Raw genomic sequence first — 17,457 nt, 5'->3', positions numbered from 1 at the left:
GAAATCCTGGCAATCTATCGCGTTTACAACCTGCCAGATAAACAAGTTAGCAAAAAGTCTTGAAGTAGGTAGAGGGTTGATGTAATATACCGAGATATGCAAAAGCCACAACCACCATTTGTATACGTTAAATACCCTGCCCGGTCAGCAATATCAAAAACGACCTACCTCTTGACTTCCCCCAACCCGCCCGCCCAGGAAGTCGTGCTAGAAAGGTGGAAGGGGAGGTAAAATGGAAACAACAGAGCAAAGGACAAACAGGCAAAGAAAAAAAAGGAACAGAACACGAGGAAAAAACATAGAGGAAAATGCAACTTTATTTAATATTGCTAAAAGAATGGCAAAGCAGGAGTGGATTGGTCGTCCGAGATACTTCAAGATGCTTTTAACTTTTTGTTTTTTTTTTTTTTTTTTTTTTTTTTTTTTTTTTTTTCGGTTTGGATTTGTTGGGGAGGAGATGAGCGCAGTTTCAAATCAAAGATGGAACTTTCCACGTTCTCTCATTTTTGTTCTTCTTCTGTCGAACTCTTCGAAAACAAGTCCAGCCGGGACCGAGATGGAAGGATCAGCGAGGGAGTTCCAGGAGCAAAAAGAGCGTCCACATGGGGTTCCGGGTAAATGAGTGTGAGTGAGTTGGCTTACTTGGCCGCCCTAGTAAGTCGTATACTTACAGCATTCGTCGTCCTCCGGTTTTTCCAGGGGAGTGACAGACCAGCCTACCAATTTGCCGACGACCGTCGGGGAATCTCGCTGACCATGTAGCCCTGGTTGAATCCATCGATCAACTCCGTGCACCGTGGAACCTCCGAACTTGACTGATCTAGACGACTTAGCGTTTTGCCGAGAATAGGCACGAGTTCGGGCACTTCTATCTTTGGATCCATGGCTAGAAGAAACAGATGTCGAAGCACTCGAACCGTTAGAACACAGCTGCGCGTGTTGACGGCGGCGAGCGACTTCGAGGGCGGCAGCAAGACGATTCCCTGGGGAGCCAAGCGAACAGTCGGGATAGGAGGAGAAGAAAGGAGCGGACCAGAACGCGTGGAAGCAGTGGAAGATGAACCAGCAGAGACAGAAACAGAAACAGGAGGGGCTTGGGGATCTGGTGAGGAGCGTGAGATAGCTGCTTTGAGGGCAGCGGATATAAAACAACGAGTGGAGGGGAATGAATCAGAACAAGTGGAATTGCTAGAAGTCGTCCTAGATGAACGAGTGGAGATATAAAGGTGCCGGCATTTTGAGAGAGTGGAATCTGTAGGAGAAATGACCGGAGCTGAATAGTGGTTAGAAGGAGGAGAACCGACGGCGCGGCGGAGGTATTGGTGGGTTGAAAGAAGGGGGCCTCGGGACCAGGGGATAGGACCAGAAGGGCGGGGAGGAGGGGAAGAACGAGTGGAATATCGAGAAGAGGGCATGGGGCCATCACCTGCTCGGGGGCGGGTGCGGGGAATAACAAGGAGGCCAGGGTGAGAGAAAGTGGTCGAAATCGACCGGGAGGAGCGAGGCGACAAAAGGTGCTGAGCATTCGAAAGAGTGGAGTATCGAGAAGGACGGATAGGCGCACAAGGGCGGGAAACATCACCAGATTGAGGACGGGAACGGGGAAAAAACACGAGGAACAGACTCAATAGAAGAAGAGGTATAAGAGCAACAACGAGGATAAGTGGAAGAGGAAGAGGAAGCAGAAGAACCAGCAGAGATCGAGGATGAGTGCGGTATGCCTACCTCTCTGTAGGTTAGGCGCTTGGGGAAGGTCTTAAAGACTGGTCCATTGTGCTTCCTTGCGGCCTGACTAGGGATACCTGGAATATGTAAGCCTGTCATGGCTAACTAACTACTAGTACTCCTGCGTATCAAGAAAGAGAAGAACAACAAAAGGCAAAGATAAAACACAAAAGCAGAAAAAGAAATGAAAATACAAGCACACAAAAACAAAAGGACAAACACAAAATGAAAACAAAAAGCAGAGGAGTGTACGTGGGAGATGAATCTCTATAAGGGTTAGATGGTCAAGGTCAAGGGGGGTGGTATACGGATTAGGGCAATAGTGTTCACGTGATATAAAAAGGGGAACAGGAGGAGAACCCAGAGAGATGGAGAGAGAGGAGAGAAAGGAAGTGGAAGATGCGCAGGCGGGATGCCGGCTTTTATACTGCCTTCTCACGCCCAGCGAAGGAAGCTGCCTTCGGGGCTCATGGGTTGCCAAACACGGCAATCGATGGCCTGAAAGTCGCTGTGGTGGCTTCCCTCCGCATGAGTTTACCATCCATTTTGGAAGGGATGGTGGCTGCATAGGGCAGGTCATATTTGTTTACCCGATCTGCCGTGGTCTGCGGAAGCTGCCTCCCACATTTTCGGGCGCAGTTTGTATGGGGAAATATGAGTATCGACCGTACGGGAGGTTGTATGAGCACCTTTTATATCCCTGTATTACTGGGTAAGCCGATTGTATCTTGCATGGGGAATTTCGGATATCGAAGAACTCGCAATGGGGGTCTCTCAGATACCAATTTCGAGGCGGAATTCGGTGGAGCGAGCCTCAATCGCCAAAAAGGCACGAGATTTGTCGCAGAATATCGGTTATTGATATTGCGGTTGACAAAACGAAAATCACGGCCATTTCACTCATCAGCGACATAGAATAGTAATGATTGTGATTAGATGCATGGAGCGCCTTCATCTCCTCTGTGTATATGAATTTTCAATGCTCCAAGCTGTTAAGGTGCCTGATTGGGGGGAGGGACATTGGCCCTCCGCTCAGTAAGGACTGGAGTTAAGGTACGGAGCATAGGAGGGCAAAATGAGTGCAGGATCATTCCCTAGGCATGAATACATCCTGGAAAATAGAAATCCCCATTCCGCCAGTGCATTTGAGCCGCATGCTTTGAGCTGTGGGACAATTGTAGGGATCGAGCGAGCATGATGCGACGCCGATGTGGTTCAACAGATCCCTCTCTAGAGTACATGTTGTCCTCTGAGGATAGTATTCTGTACCTAAATGAAAATTAATCGTAGAAGTCAGGATCTCAGATCTACCAGGTTACGAACAGTTTGAACAGCAAATGGCCCAGGGGTGCGTGACACTGACATCGAAACACACATCAATTCTGCACTTGATGGCTCCACGTTCCTAAGGTTCGTATTTAGCCCCATGTAGGCACATAGAAGCAGAAATATTTGCTGATTGGACAACATTCGGCTTTTCATGCAGCCTTCCGGGCTTCCAGACGATCAGAATCTACTAGAAGTCCCCAAATGGCCACCTCCATCCATTGAGATCCTGGCAATACGGCTCATGGACAATCCAGACCGCCTTATAGCTTTCCCAACCAGAACCCATACGCATAACTCGTGGTTGTTCATTTGTTTTGGTGGATAAGCGGACCTCATTAGAATCGACCGGGGTATCGGACACCAAAATCTTACGCTAACCACCTTAAATCAACCTTCCCAAAGCAATGGAAGCAATGCAAACAATGGAAGATGAGAAAATGCGCTGGAACGGGCTGATTGACAAATGCCATTATTCAGGCGGAGACAGCATAGGAATAAAGATGATGTGACTTGGTTGCCATGCTATCCTGCTTTTCTGGAAAGGTCAACCACACCCTCAGTGAGCAGTTGGAATTCGACGATGAAATGTCTAGAAGGACACTTGCCCTAGAAGCATGGACAGTGGGGCCCCATAAGCTCAAGATTCAAGATTCAAGACAGAGGCAGTTCCGCGATCGCCATTTTGGATTTTCTGGACCCTTACGCAGTAATCAGGGATTGTTTCAGGACCCTTGAAGATCTGTGCTTAATTAAATCCCAACCTCTGTGCAGACAACAGTTACTGAATAAAGTCGAGCTCAACTAATCCATCCATTCCTTTTCAAATCTCAAATTGAGACTCCACAAATCGGCATTCAACTCCAAGGTTCTGAGGTTGGAGAAGACCTGGGAGTGGCTGAAGACTCGGCAATAAGATATCACTCAGAAAACGACAAATTGATGGAGGTGGAGGGTTAAATAGGTGCGGTCCCATGGATTTCTATGGGGGCGACAGGGATGCCAACGCAAATGAACCTTTCCAAATTCCATCAGCACCGGAGGTTGATTTGTGCAGCGGGTAAAACACTCAATGAGTCATGATGGAAGAAATATCTCCCACTCAGGGTGGCTCAGTCCTGCTCAGACAGGATGCCATCTCCCGTCTGGTGCGGGTTAACCATCTAGCGCAGGGGGCTTGTTTAATGGGCGCAAAATTCAACTCCATTCGGAAAAAGCTAACAAGTCCGAGTGCATTCGGCAAGCCTTTGGGAAGCGCTGCCCCTTCGATTCGTCTAAGTTTTGCCAAGTCATGACGCCCTTGTTTCCGATGCGAATCCCGTTGAGAAATTTTGAACCCAGCTCAACTCTAACTTGCTCGGGCTTCGCTAGGGCTTCGCCATTATCTTGAAGTGGATGCCAGGGAATCCGCTCCTGACAGGAGGATTTCAGCTCTGGGCCAGAAGGATGCAATCAGTCCTGAGACAAGGACGGCTTGTTAGGGGAACCTTCGTATCGAACGAACTGCAAGCTCGTAACCAAATATGGGATTTAGAGCAAATTTGGAATCGCCCCTCCAATAAGAGATGCGCAGTTTCTCATGTTTTCCCTCGCCGCAAAATGCCAGTGCTCCACTCGGGCGCCCATATTGAGTTGGCAAGTCTCGAGACCTTGAAGGCGTTGAATGTGGGCATCGTAAAAAAAGGATCGGATTAGTGAGCCTTCACTTTTCCTCATAGACTTGTTGCTCGCTGGCTCTCTCCCCCTCTTCTTTCTTCTTTCTTTTTCTTTTTTGGATGGTCTTGCTCTCCAGATGATCAATGTCGACATTTGTGTTGATAATAATGTGGTAAAGAATTTCATCCCGCCGACGTTTCTTTCTCCATTGCTTTCGAAACCGGACTCATGTTTGAACAAAACAACGATGTCCGAACACCTACCTCTTCTTTCATAAATGTTGTTCTCTTGTCGATATCCACCTGTTGCACTGCCGCTTGTTTATATGTCCGACGTTCATTAAAACTCAGTATTATTTTGGTGCTTCTAATTCTCCTTCCAGTTTGTTTTGTATTATTTTATCACCCTCCTACTTTCCAGCATCTACCTTCTCCATTCGCAAATCCCCAAGTGGATCGAACTCTGGATCCATTGGGAAAAGGGAATATCGCTAACAACAACTCCTTCCCCGCTACCCCTTCTGCTTTTGCGTTCTCGTCTCGGCCTGCTCCACCTCAGCCTACCAAAGCGAGCTCCACCAAACCTACGGACTTCAGGATTGTCGCCGTGATATTCTATGGACGCCCAGATCGAGTGGAGATTTTAGACTGTTACCTCAAGCGCAATCTAGTAACAAACGGGGGATGGATCGATGAGGTGCTTTGGGCTCCCAACACGGAAAACCAGGGCGATTTAAATTGGCTTGATAAGCTGGTGCCCACTTCTCCCCTTTACAGAAAAATTTCGATCGACGCGCAGAAAAAAGGATACTCGAAAATATGGGATAGCACCGTGACCGATCCCGACACCCTTTATATCAAATTGGACGATGATATTATTTACATCGACGACAATGCGATACCCAAGTTGGTCTCTCTAAAGCTCGAAAATGACCACTCGTACCTTGTTTCAGCAAACGTCATCAACGGCGCCCCTTTGCCCTATCACCACTACCGCACCGGAGCCATAAGACCCTACCTTCCCGAATTGACGCCGCCTTTTAACATCACAAACAGCGATGTTACTTCCCTTCGAAAACCAACTTGGCGCGCCTCAGAACTTCCCTACTGGGAAGGCCCAGACGGCTTCCAGTTCCCACTCGAAGTTGGCAATGCGCCGTATCCAAACCATCGATGGCTGCCTGTGCACAACGAGAATAGAACTGCTATATACCGTACGCCTATCCACCATGCGCTCTGTAGCCCTTGGGCAGAAAACCAAGGCAAATGGTCCCTTGCAGCGCAACAACATTTCTCCTTCCTAGAGTCTCTGGAACAAAACGCAACAGATGTTTATGACTTCGCGCGTCGCGGTGTGTGGGATATGGGCTTCGAACGGATCAGTATCAATTTCATTGCTATCTGGGGGAGGGACGTCCTCGATCATCTTCCGCTCATTGACGATGAAGGGATGCTGACGAAGCTAATTCCCAAGCAGCTACGTAGACGTGAGTGCCCCTCGCCTCACTTTTTTATTTTATTTTTATTTTATTTTTAATTTTATTTTATTTTTTTTTTTTTTGCCTATACCGAGGTTGTTTTTATTTTTATATTTACTTTATTTCTATAGCCGTACTCGTCGCAACGGGAGCTCTCGCTGCTCACTACGCCTTTGCGTCGCAAGTTCGCGACCTCAAGCAAACCGATATTCTCTCTCGATACCGTGCATATGCAAACGATTTGATTTGCCCTGGTACCTTACCTTAAACTTGCGATATGATACTCTTGCACTTACACATTTGTATTTATATTTAGATTTTTAGAAAGGACTAGAGTCCAATGTGAATTCGATCTAAACTCTTCTACCTTCAAATCCTCCTCCTTATTTGGACCCTTCCCATTCTTTGTCCATCTAGATACCTTCCAGACATGCCATCCTCAGAGGAAAGGGAATATACAATATCTCATTTCAGTTATGAGACCTAGGTGGGATTTGACTCCTTCAGCACTTTAGGACTTCAATTTAATGGGCGTCCATGTTTTAAACTGGCTCTGCTCAAACGTCTTTGCGTTTGACATCATCTAACATCTAGATGACTCAAATGGAGAGCGAGGGAACATGGAACATAACAAACTATTAGACTGAACTCCTTCATATCCCCAGGAGAACCATGTTCAGCATCTGCCGGACTCGCCTCTTACAAAGGTTGGGCAATGCTACTTTCTTTTTGGAACAGGTGTGATTAGATATTACCTGGGGAATACGTTTTGGACAAGGCCTTTAGCTGTTTCCCTTGTACTATATGTGTATTGTACAGTACATATCTATCCGATAGCGGAGAGAGAGGAAGACAAATGATGGATTCATTGAATGCTCAAGCGCCACCAAACAAAAGTTGGTATTCCCTAGAGTACAAAGAAAAGGAAGAAGAATACTAGTAATTATCGCAGTAAAACAAAAAGGGAAGGAAATAGCCCCACGCCATCGCTATCCAGTAAAATACCCAAGCAGACTCCGGACCCCCTCAAAATTAAATAATTAAAATTAATGTTAACTGATTCCCTTTTCTTCAGAAAAGCCTTCCGAAATTACCCTCACCCGAAACAGCGCCCGAAAAAAAAAAAAAAAAAAAAAAAAAAAACCTAAAAAATAGAATCTGGTCAATTACCGATCATTGTAAGCATAGCAGGTTACCAATATCGTTACATCATAATTACCAACACGGAAAGGATGGAGAGCGAAAAAACTTCCAGAGCAACGATCGGAAAGAAGATAATCATAGGACAGATCATTCTATTCGCGGCGGGCTTCTCGATCTCTTCTCGCGGTGGTTATCGGGTGTACCGTCAGAGTTTATATTGGTATTTACGCTTAACCTATTAAGATAACAGAATGTCATTTCGGAAATCAAAAGGCATTAGGTTGCCCGTTGATATTCCCGGACAAGCCTTAGTACGAATGCTTTGATTTGAAGATGCACGCCTGTAAGGGGTGGCATGTCGGTGATGATGTAGGTTGAACAGGCTAATCTTTGCAGCCACAGATGCTAGTTCTGACTCTGGGAGAGAGGTCGAATCCGGAAAATAAAAGAGCAAGAAAATGGGAAAGGCAAGGGCTATGACAAGCAGCGGCAAACTACAGACATAGACTGACAAGAGAAATGAATGGAAAAAGTATGCACATACGATCTTCGCCGTTCTCCCTTCTTCCTGAGCCGCTCGATGATGCGCACTATCTCCTTGCGCCCGTTGCTCGCATTCACTCTGGTGCCTCCGAGGCTCATGCTGATTTTTTCCGACGAGTTGGCCATCAACAGCCGTTTCAGGAGCAGCTGGCGCATGTGCAGGCATACGAAGACGCCGCAGTCACTGCTGTTCTCCTGGACCGGCGAGTCGTCGAGGTTGATGTAGCATAGCTGCCTGTTTAGGAGGTGAGACAGCTTCAGCGTGGCTTGTAGTGCTTCCTCGCAGTTTCCAGGCGGGAGTGAGTCATAGTGGAAGGCAACGCCATCAACGACGGATACGAGCAGGAGAGACCAGTGAGTGCCGCCTTCGGCCTCGTTGACATTGCGGCAGTCGTTGATCGGGAGGAAGACGTGACTGGTCTTTGTGAAGTCGGGTAGTGCTTCGCGGAGCGTACGGGGATCTGGGGTCTGAAGCAGCATAAAAGACATGCTTGGACGGAGCAGGACAATGTTGGCAGATTGATAGTTTATGAGGAATTCACGTTCAAGATACCTAGACAAAGGGGTAAACCGCTGCATATTAAATCAACATGGTTTAATTTGGAATAAAATAACCGTACTCTTCCCAGAACGCAATAACCTACAAAGTTTCAACTAGTCAGTTTGTCAAAGGTAGGAAGGAAAAGTAGAAGACGTAGCAAAAATAGCACAGATACTTGCAGAGCGTACATTATCTGTCAGCCAATCCGTCTTAAGGGTATGTACGTCCTCGTTAGTTACTACAGCATGTCACCAATTAGTGATGAGTATCTTAGGCAAGATGACTGGAAGGGCAGAAGAATCTTGGAATATGGAAGGAAAAGTACGAACAGCGGACGTCATGGTCTAGACCACATTCCCGAGTCAACAACCAAAATTAGTTTCGAGTTATTTAATTCACTCCAACTCAAGCGATACCTAACGCCTCGAAGATAATCGACAGGGTAGGGAGAGGGTACAAAGTGGTACGCACAGCTTAGATATGCATCATCGGGACTCGACTGCAAGGAGTCAGCACTGTAGCTCATAGCCGAAATGCTATTCCAGAACTTGTTGAGCAGCATGACGTTGGAATGAAACTGCTCCAGCACCCCTGTCATGACAGGGCTTGAACTGGCACAGTAGAGGGTGGGTGGGCTTTCACCCCGAGAAGAGCCGAGGCGTTAAATTGACCAACTGGAACATACACACAGAGGCACAGGAAGAGAGATGAGAGAAAGTATCCACCGAGGGCTAGCAGAAGAGGGAAGAGACAAGGTTCAAAACACCAACACTAGCACCAACACCAACCGACAGAGTGATGATGATGCAATGATGGGGGGTAGAACGAGAACGAGAATGAGAATGGGAATGCGAACAGCACAATGAAAGACAAAACCCCTTCAACGGATACACAAATAAGTCAAGCAAAGAGAGTTCCGAAAGAGAAAATCGGCAATCCGACTACGCGGAACCAGGCAGGGGTGAGCCTGCGTACCGAAGCCGGCTCAACGGCACGGGAGCAACAACAACCAGAAGCTTCAACCAGCTATCTGGCTCCGTTCTGGCTCCGTACAAGTAGCTAACTGTGCGGAACATAGGCAAGGAGGATATGCAACGTATTCCAAACCAGACCAAATCAGAAATGCAATATATATGAAGGAAATAAAAACAGCGTACCGAATTGTTAAATCGGCCCCTCATCTTATCTTTGAAGCGGTTGAAGCCGCCCTCGCCCATTTTCAGTGCCAGTGGGTTAATCTGTTCTAGAATGCGGCAGACCCCCTCGCGTTATACAACTAGCTGTGTATCTCTCTCCAGCGCGAGCTACACAATGCAGATATATCTGTTTGTAATTGTATTCTGATTCCGCTTCCGCTTCCGCTTCCGGACAAGGCGTCGAGGAAAAGGGGAGGGAGAGGAACGACGACGGCAGTGACCAGACGGACAAATTACTTCTGATGGGGAAGATGGGATATCCCCCACAAAGGGGACTCGTCTTGATGGTTGGCGTGTTTGTGGCGGGAAAAAATGGAGGGGGGGGATGAGAAGTGGCGGGAGGTGCAGTATTTCAGTATTTGAAACGGTATGGATTGGGCGCGCGGAGGATCTAGAGGGAATTAAGTATTAACTACTCCGTATATGGAGACGAATCGAGTATCGCCGCATCATGTCGAGGAGAGGGGGAAGCCGGGAAGCCGGGTGTTTGTTATGTGTATTCCGTACCGCGCACGAGATGGAGTCGAGGTGAGTCTGAAGAATCACTACCGTGGATGCCAAGACAACGAACCGTGGCGGTCGATTCTGCAAGCAACAAGGAGCAAGCATTGGAGTGGAGCAAGGGAGACAAGTGGAGAAGAACGGATGCGATATCGGAGAACGAATAGTTAAGAGACGCAATATGAATATGAATACAGATAATCAACACCTGCCCAGCCCTTCTGCTCTGGGGGTAAAAACTTGTCTTTCAACGTTACAAAATCCCCCACTCACATAGTTAGGATTTCAGAAGCAAATCCCACAAACTTGAAGCAAACGTGGTTCATTTTTCAAGGTATTATTAAGTAACTAATATATGAAATAATAGCTATGGCATTGAAACAGCTTCGCTTCCGCTCTGTACATTGAATAATGTGTCATATACTCTCTCAGAACAAAGGCAATCCACTTCCTTCATCCTATGCATTCTAACAAAGCATATCTGATCTACGGAATCGTATTCCATCCCGTCGCATTCCTTATTGGAGGGAGACAACAGCTGCAGGGATGAGACTGAAAAAAAAAGGACAAGACAGAGAAGTTAGAAAATTAGAAGGAACAAATAGAATATATTCCCAGTCCACAAACGAGCAGGAATTGTTTTATTTGTAGAATAGGAAGATCGGCTTACACATTAAATACAGGTCAATACAGAAGTTGCACGACGCTAAGGCAAGACTCCTACACGATATGACAGCGCCAAGGGAAATCCTGCATTGATACACGATAGGAGTGTAAATGTAAAAGAGAAGAAAAATGTGGACAAAAAGAGCCATAACAATGTAGACATGGTTCTGAGATAGCGAGGTGACAAAAGGAATGGGTATGAAGTGTGAGCTAGACAAAAAAGGAAAGCTGAAAAGATGTGACGGAAGAATGAGGTATAGGAAAGGAAAAAAAAAAAGTCATGACAAATAAATGAATTAAAAACGAAACAATAAATATGGCTGCGTTGAGCGTGATTAAATCATTATATCCCCATATGACAACCCAGAAGCCAATAAAAAAGAAAAGAAAAAGAAATTGAAAAATCCTTGACATGAGGGCTGTGATGGGTCAACCCCATACAATCTAAGATAGAAGACGAAAATAATCATCTTCTATTTTCTATCGGCAAAAATAAGTTATCCAGCAAGTTTCGAAAAATGCTTGGTCCATATCCATCCTACTTGACGCGTCGGATCGTCCTGATTCCGCGCAAGCCACAGATCACCCTTCTCGCCAATGACATCGAATATCTCCCCTGCAACGTATGTCAGGTAGGGATACCCGGCCTCCCGACGCGCGCGGTCGATGTTAAATTCAAACAAGCTCGCCACGGGAAATAGAATAGCTGGGTCATTTTGTTCCTCGTCGTCAGGTATTGGAGTCGCCGTCCGCGGCGACTCGTTCATGGGCATTGCAGACGAAAAGAAGCTGCCCGATCGTGCAACAATGGGCGAGGAGGGGTGAAGGGCTGGGTCAGGAGGGGTGCCGCGGTTATGTAATGCCATTAGTGGATCGGCGAGGAAATCTTGCAGCATTGGGGTATCGAGAGAGAGTTGCGGTAGTGACGGAGTCGCGTCGGAGGATCGGCTGGTGTTGGTCCCATTACCCGAGTTGACTAGCGCTGGCATGGACGGTAGGACAGGCACGTTCGACGCATCGGATACGCCCGACGCGCGGCCAGAAAAGCCAGAGTTGGTGCGCATTCGTGCATTCGAGAATACCTGAGAGGCATTGTATTGCTGGATAAGGTTATCGGCCGGTGGAGAATGTATGAAGCTACCGGGTGTGCTGGTGCCAAATTCATGGGAGATTTTCGGGGAATTGCTTTGCTCAAAGGAAGCTGCTCGATTGGTATTGGCATTTTGAATGCTCGCGCTGTTTACTGTTGACGGTCTGCGAGATGATGACGACCCATCTGCCCCATTGGAAGCTGAAGCTGAGGGTGAATTGTACCCAGCAACGTTGGCAACGTCTGCAAGAATAGAACCGTTGCATATACCCAATGACAAGACTTGAGCATCGCTAAACGAGAAGTCTGCTGCCCAATCGGACTGAATTTGCTCCAGGCCGTAGATTGTCGTCCGCTCAAAAATGTACCCCAGTCGCTTTTGTATGAGGCTTAGCCAAGTTTTCTGAAGCTCCACGAAGTTATGCAGACACGCATCTGTCAGTTTACCAGTTAGGGCAATAAGCTTTGGCAGCTCCTCTTTAAGAGTCACATTTAAAGCTATGAATTGTTCCCCTTGCTCTGTGGTCTTTTTGTCTGCCCTATCTCCACGTTCTTTGAGCGTTTTGTAGCGGACATAATCCATCAAACGTTTGTTTCGTTTCTGCATTACCCGCTGAGGACCATCATGCAGCTTTAGGAGCGTGACCATTGGGAGAATAACGTTTTTCCTGACAGCAGAAACCTAGGTAAAAAGAAAAAGAAATTAGTTTCAACCCGTTAATCAAGCAAGGCTGAGAGGCGTAATATCTTACATGATCAACAAGCGCCACAGTCAGAACGTCTTTGACAGCAAGCCTAAACCGACACCATTTGCTTTCCAACTCAGGATAATTCGAGGGCGCAACACTAATATATGCCTCGATCGCGAGGATATAATCATGAAACTTTTTTATGGAAGTTTGAACCTCGGTGGTATAGAGTTCCACGTCCCGCATGATCAATTGGAGCTGGAAGAAATTGTCACTAAACCGGGAAGAGAGTATAGAAAATTCCTTATCTTCAAATACATCTGTGATGCCGACTTGGGCCTTAATTTTCTCTGTGCGCCGCCCGAATGCTTTCGAAAGTCCTGACCGGACATCGGATTCTTTGCGTTTTCGACCGCTGACGATCTGGCCTACCACATCGGCCCGTTTCTTCATGTCATTGATCCTTACAGATATGCTGGTTGTTTCGCGCAGTGCATTTGTCAAGGCAGAATGGTCTGGGTGGTCTGGGGGAGTCGCGCTGAGCAGCTCTGTTAGCAATAGTGGGTACTTGACAATACGCTGAACAGGCTTCACAAGTAAGGAATCCAAGTTCCAAGCTGATGTCAGATCCACGGCCCAGTCCCGGCATTCCTTCAGCCATATATTAACATTACTCTTACGCATAAGGACCTCAAGAGTTCTGTTAGCCGCATCATGATTCCGCAGGTATTCAGAGTATACTTTCTCCATCCGTTCGATATGCTCAACGAAAACCTGGCCAATCGAAGTTTGTCTGTCTTTTTCATCATCTGCAGCTTCAGAGGATGGATTGGATGGGATATCTGTCGTGGAACCGTTCATCTGGGTAGATCTATGGCCACGCTTGCTCTTCCATCGCTGGGACTGTGGTAATACATAAACACTCTTTGCAGCGCGTTTCAGAGAATCCTGAAAGTCCATTGAAAACTGCACAACCTGGTCGGAATTACCAAACAATGTTTTGACGTCGTCCTGAGACAAGTCCAAACATGAACTGGATGTTCCCTTGTAAATATCGACAACGACTGTCATGTCCTGACCGAAAGTGTGCTCTGTATCCACTAGCTCCTTGATGACATGCTTTCGCTTTTTGAGGCGGCGCTCTTCTGGGGAAGGAGAAGATTTCTCCGCCGGGACTCCAACAATAGGTTGACCGGCGCTTGAGTGTGTTTGTGATGTAGCCGACGATGCCAGTGTTTGTGGGATTGGTACGACAGAGGCCTGATGCAGAGATGAATCTTCGCTATTTCGTACCCTTGGTATATGGTCTATTGGTGGGATCCGTGGGATGCTGGGCGGGATGGTGGAGGGCGGATTATTCGAGTATATACTTGGAGATGATTGTACAGGTGGATGTAACGTTGGTTCGGGAAGTTTCTCGGAGAGGGAGCTCGAAGAAATGGGAATAGGTGGAGGAGGATGGCTAGGTAATGGGGGCGGAGGGATGGTAGGTGAGTCGTCGTCCTGAGGAGACTGAACATGAATGGAAAGGCCTAGGCCTTCCACGGATTTTTCTTCGGTTGGAAAATTTGAGCCTGTAGTAACGAGCCTCGGGGTTTCTGCTCCCTCACAAACAATGTTGGGTGAGTTTTCTGAGCCTTCTTCTAATGCCGCAAGGTGCATCCAATCCACAACGGATGGAGAAGCCTTCTCCCAGTCTTCTCTAAAGCTCAAGCTCGCCCGGTGTTGTACGTACTCCGACCTTGGAACTTGTATGGACTCAGGTACTATAATAGGATCTTCACTCAGGCCATCGTTCTTGTGGGAATCATCGCCCCGAGAAGAAGGACGACTTGTTTGGACCCGCGCAGCGATCCCAAAATCGGATTTTAGCAAATGTGATCCCTCGAACCCTAGCTCTTGAAGGAAGAGTTGGGTTACGCGTTTCGAGTTCCAACCACCTTGCTTGGCTAGATCGGGATACTGCTGCATCATATGCGTTGTATACCGAACATTATGGGCAGCGGGTTCGCTCGGAACATCGCGAGCATCGCGCTGAATTGCAATTTCTCCAGTTGTGGGAGAATCAGCACGAGGTATTGGGAGTTGGAGAGTTTGACTAATTTCGCCTATAGGCATGGAGGGATGAGCATCAGTCTCAGGTGGGTTTTCCGTGATCCGCCCCAGCGGCCCGTCCATGAACTGTCGATCATGAAGAGAGGAGCTCCAAGAACTCATGCTCCATCGACGACGGTCCACATCGCTCCTGGAATCATCTGCGGTCTCGCAAGTTTCTAGGTTGTCACTGCTGTTGTACTGTGATTCGTCAAAGTAGTGACTTCGCCGAAGCATGATTTGGATTGACTCTTTGTCGTTCCTTTCAGAGAAGGAGTCGGAAGACGAGGAACTGCTGGGGCTGGATTCTCTCATTTGCATGATTTGACTGAGTACTGTTCGATGAATCTGAGAGGTTGGTTGGGGAAAATCTGTTTGTGGCTCCTGATCAAACGTGGTGATGTCGGTACCCACTGTCACCGCAGAGGCGGGAGCATCAGAACAGGGTGTTTGGCTTCTGGGAATATCTAATTGGCTGATTGACTTCTCATCTTGTTCCGTAGCCGAGTAACTGTTGTTATCCGCATCTAATGTCACACCGCGACCCGTTTCGAGATGTTCTGCAACCATGTTGGTCAGGTCCGGGGAGCGTCCTTCAATTGGTGTAACGAATGCCTCTTGATCATCTCCAACGTCAGGAGCGTCTGATCGGGTTTCAATTGGAGTAGCAGGCAGTGGATCGTTCGTTTCATTTGCATGTGGCTTCTTTTGTTGTTGTTCTCCAGGCGCGGCGGCCGTGGCGGGCGCAAGTGTCAAGGCCGCACCTACATCTCTTGCGGCCTTCTCTTTAACCGTCTGACGACGCAGAACTGCACGTTCTTCCTTTCTCGCATTTTCTTCCACTGTTTTATTAAATGCCTGTTGGATTTTCTGCCGACGGGCAGCAAAATCAACATTCCCTAGTTCCGGTAGCCGTCTTGATTTTGTCCTTGAAGGTTTGGAATCCCTAGTGGACGCATTAGATTGGTTTTGTAGACTGGAAATCCTATCTACTACTCTTGCACGCGACGCTGAAGTTGTCGCCGATGACACCGGTTGGCGAGGTCTCGAACTGCGAAGTGGGGGGGATTTCTTCGGGGGTGGGGCAGATATGTAAGCATTAAGTGTTGGGCTTTTATCAGGGCTGAGGTGGAGCTTCTGGCCGCGATTATGCCGTGCAGGTGATGTCACTATTAAGCTCGTAGATGGGGTTTTGGAACTTGGGGAATTTCTCGGGGAACGTTTGGGAAGTGCACTCATGCCCTTCGGGGGAAGAGTTATTTGGATGTTATGTCGATCCATGGCTGAATTCGCCCTTGTGGAAGGCGTAGAACCACCTGAGTCTGAAGCTTGGCTGAAGCGACGTGTTGAGACGGGGATACGCGACTGTGAGCTTGACTTGGGGCGGGTTCCGATGGTAACGGCCGGCTGTAGGCCGGCTTGATTGATGGCGATACCCATGCTTCGGTCTGATATCTCAGGGTTAGTGGTGGGAGTGGTGGTGGAAGGTTTTGTGACCAAGTCGCTTCGAGATCTGCGATGAGTAACGGGGTGTTTTGTAGTATTCAATATGTCAAAAGGTGAAGCGTATCCAAGATACCAGGCAGTGGGTGATGTTGGAGAGATTCCACTATCGAGTTCTATAGGCAAGTCAACGAACATCGGATTAGGCATATGCATGTCACCATCAGACCCTCTGCGCCAGCGAGGCGATGCGGCATCAGTGGCATGAACCGGAGGCCGAGTGTGGGTTGGGATGATTTCTCCAAACAAAAGTCGCCTACTTGGAGGTGATCCAAACGAATCCGATGCGCTCTCTTTTACATTTAATGAAGACTGGCTGTGCCGCCCAGGATGTCGAGGTCGAGGAGGGGATCGGAAATCTGCCAGGTCACAGCTCCCTTTCTGGAACTGTTGTTGCGTACTACAGGCACGAGAATGGGCAACTCCGCGACGACTAGGGCTGCCGTCTCTAGAAGATGTACGAGAATCTGGTGGTCTAGGGGGAACCTGGTCGAAATTTTGGTTGAACTTATCCACTAGCTCCTTCAACGACGATTGCCTTTGTTGGTTTCCCGTCGCAGAAGAGTTGACTGAACTTGGGCGTGTGGTATTAAAAACGGCGGTTTGCGGGAAATTAGAAGATGTTGGGTGGTATGGACGAGAACGAGAGGGGAAGCGAGCGCGGTGAGATGTTGGAGAGTGGTTGTGATAATCGCCAGTGGAGATGTTCGATTTTCTTGCATATGAGGTGGAAGTCATATTACCATCGAAGGCAGAATGACCATCACCACCGAAGTCATTATACTGCAGGTAGAATTCGCGGGGGTCGGGAGAAGCCTCATCGCTCGTCGGGGGGTGATGCCGTCTGAAATTTAGACCTGTAAAGTTTGTGGTGATTGACAACTGTCGAGGAGATGTAGGTGGACCAGGGGCTTTGTAGGTAGTCACGGGAAGTAGCGGTAGACGGGCAGACAAGGGTGACGAAGGGTTGGGAGATTCGTTATTGCCAAACTCCCCACCAGAAGTGTCCGCCTCAAGAGAGTTAACCAAAGGGAATTGCGGATTCGGGCCTGAATGGCGAAAGGAATGAAGATGATGATTCAAGGGATCATAATTGTGTTCCACCTCATTAGTCGTAGGCATCTTGCGCGTGGCCTCTGAGCACTACCAATAATAAAAAGTAATTTTAAAATTTCTCTTAAAAGAAGCGATAAAAATAAAGCGAGAGAACTAAAAGAGTAATCAACTTTCCGTTAGGCCCAAGTCGAGGTCAGTGACCTAGTCAGTAAGCGGTGCAGGACGAGGAGGAAACACACGATGGACTTGTG

General features: G+C 47.7%; 6 protein-coding genes across 6 annotated transcripts; 4 read left to right on the top strand and 2 right to left on the bottom strand.

Annotated features, from left to right (window-relative positions):
- Positions 1 to 602: 602 nt before the first annotated feature.
- HCAG_06357 (predicted protein) lies at positions 603 to 1,224 on the top strand (the record flags this gene model as incomplete). The annotated part of the gene is made up of 2 exons (XM_001538702.1): positions 603 to 628; positions 834 to 1,224. The coding sequence occupies 2 exons, from the start codon at positions 603 to 605 to the stop codon at positions 1,222 to 1,224; spliced, it is 417 nt and encodes a 138-aa protein (XP_001538752.1).
- Positions 1,225 to 3,573: 2,349 nt separating this feature from the next.
- HCAG_06356 (predicted protein) lies at positions 3,574 to 3,789 on the top strand (the record flags this gene model as incomplete). Its single annotated transcript, XM_001538701.1, has 1 exon — positions 3,574 to 3,789. The coding sequence occupies one exon, from the start codon at positions 3,574 to 3,576 to the stop codon at positions 3,787 to 3,789; it is 216 nt and encodes a 71-aa protein (XP_001538751.1).
- A 341-nt stretch (positions 3,790 to 4,130) lies between these two features.
- Positions 4,131 to 6,452, top strand: HCAG_06355 (predicted protein; the record flags this gene model as incomplete). The annotated part of the gene is made up of 4 exons (XM_001538700.1): positions 4,131 to 4,199; positions 4,423 to 4,725; positions 5,128 to 6,193; positions 6,316 to 6,452. 4 exons carry the CDS (start codon positions 4,131 to 4,133, stop codon positions 6,450 to 6,452), a joined length of 1,575 nt encoding a protein of 524 aa, XP_001538750.1.
- Positions 6,453 to 7,328: 876 nt separating this feature from the next.
- Positions 7,329 to 8,973, bottom strand: HCAG_06354 (predicted protein; the record flags this gene model as incomplete). Its single annotated transcript, XM_001538699.1, has 6 exons — positions 7,329 to 7,342; positions 7,531 to 7,562; positions 7,872 to 8,423; positions 8,491 to 8,510; positions 8,600 to 8,649; positions 8,883 to 8,973. 6 exons carry the CDS (start codon positions 8,971 to 8,973, stop codon positions 7,329 to 7,331), a joined length of 759 nt encoding a protein of 252 aa, XP_001538749.1.
- Positions 8,974 to 9,273: 300 nt separating this feature from the next.
- On the top strand, positions 9,274 to 10,867 carry HCAG_06353 (predicted protein; the record flags this gene model as incomplete). Its single annotated transcript, XM_001538698.1, has 5 exons — positions 9,274 to 9,449; positions 9,490 to 9,639; positions 10,047 to 10,135; positions 10,476 to 10,507; positions 10,802 to 10,867. 5 exons carry the CDS (start codon positions 9,274 to 9,276, stop codon positions 10,865 to 10,867), a joined length of 513 nt encoding a protein of 170 aa, XP_001538748.1.
- A 404-nt stretch (positions 10,868 to 11,271) lies between these two features.
- On the bottom strand, positions 11,272 to 17,272 carry HCAG_06352 (predicted protein; the record flags this gene model as incomplete). Its single annotated transcript, XM_001538697.1, has 2 exons — positions 11,272 to 12,546; positions 12,617 to 17,272. The coding sequence occupies 2 exons, from the start codon at positions 17,270 to 17,272 to the stop codon at positions 11,272 to 11,274; spliced, it is 5,931 nt and encodes a 1,976-aa protein (XP_001538747.1).
- Positions 17,273 to 17,457: the final 185 nt, after the last annotated feature.

Source organism: Histoplasma capsulatum, genomic scaffold (assembly GCF_000149585.1).
Source record: "Histoplasma capsulatum NAm1 scaffold_6 genomic scaffold, whole genome shotgun sequence".
NCBI classification, from domain to species: Eukaryota; Fungi; Ascomycota; class Eurotiomycetes; order Onygenales; family Ajellomycetaceae; genus Histoplasma; species Histoplasma mississippiense.
The sequence above is the reverse complement of the archived record's forward strand: the minus strand, read 5'-3'. Positions and strand labels throughout refer to the sequence as shown.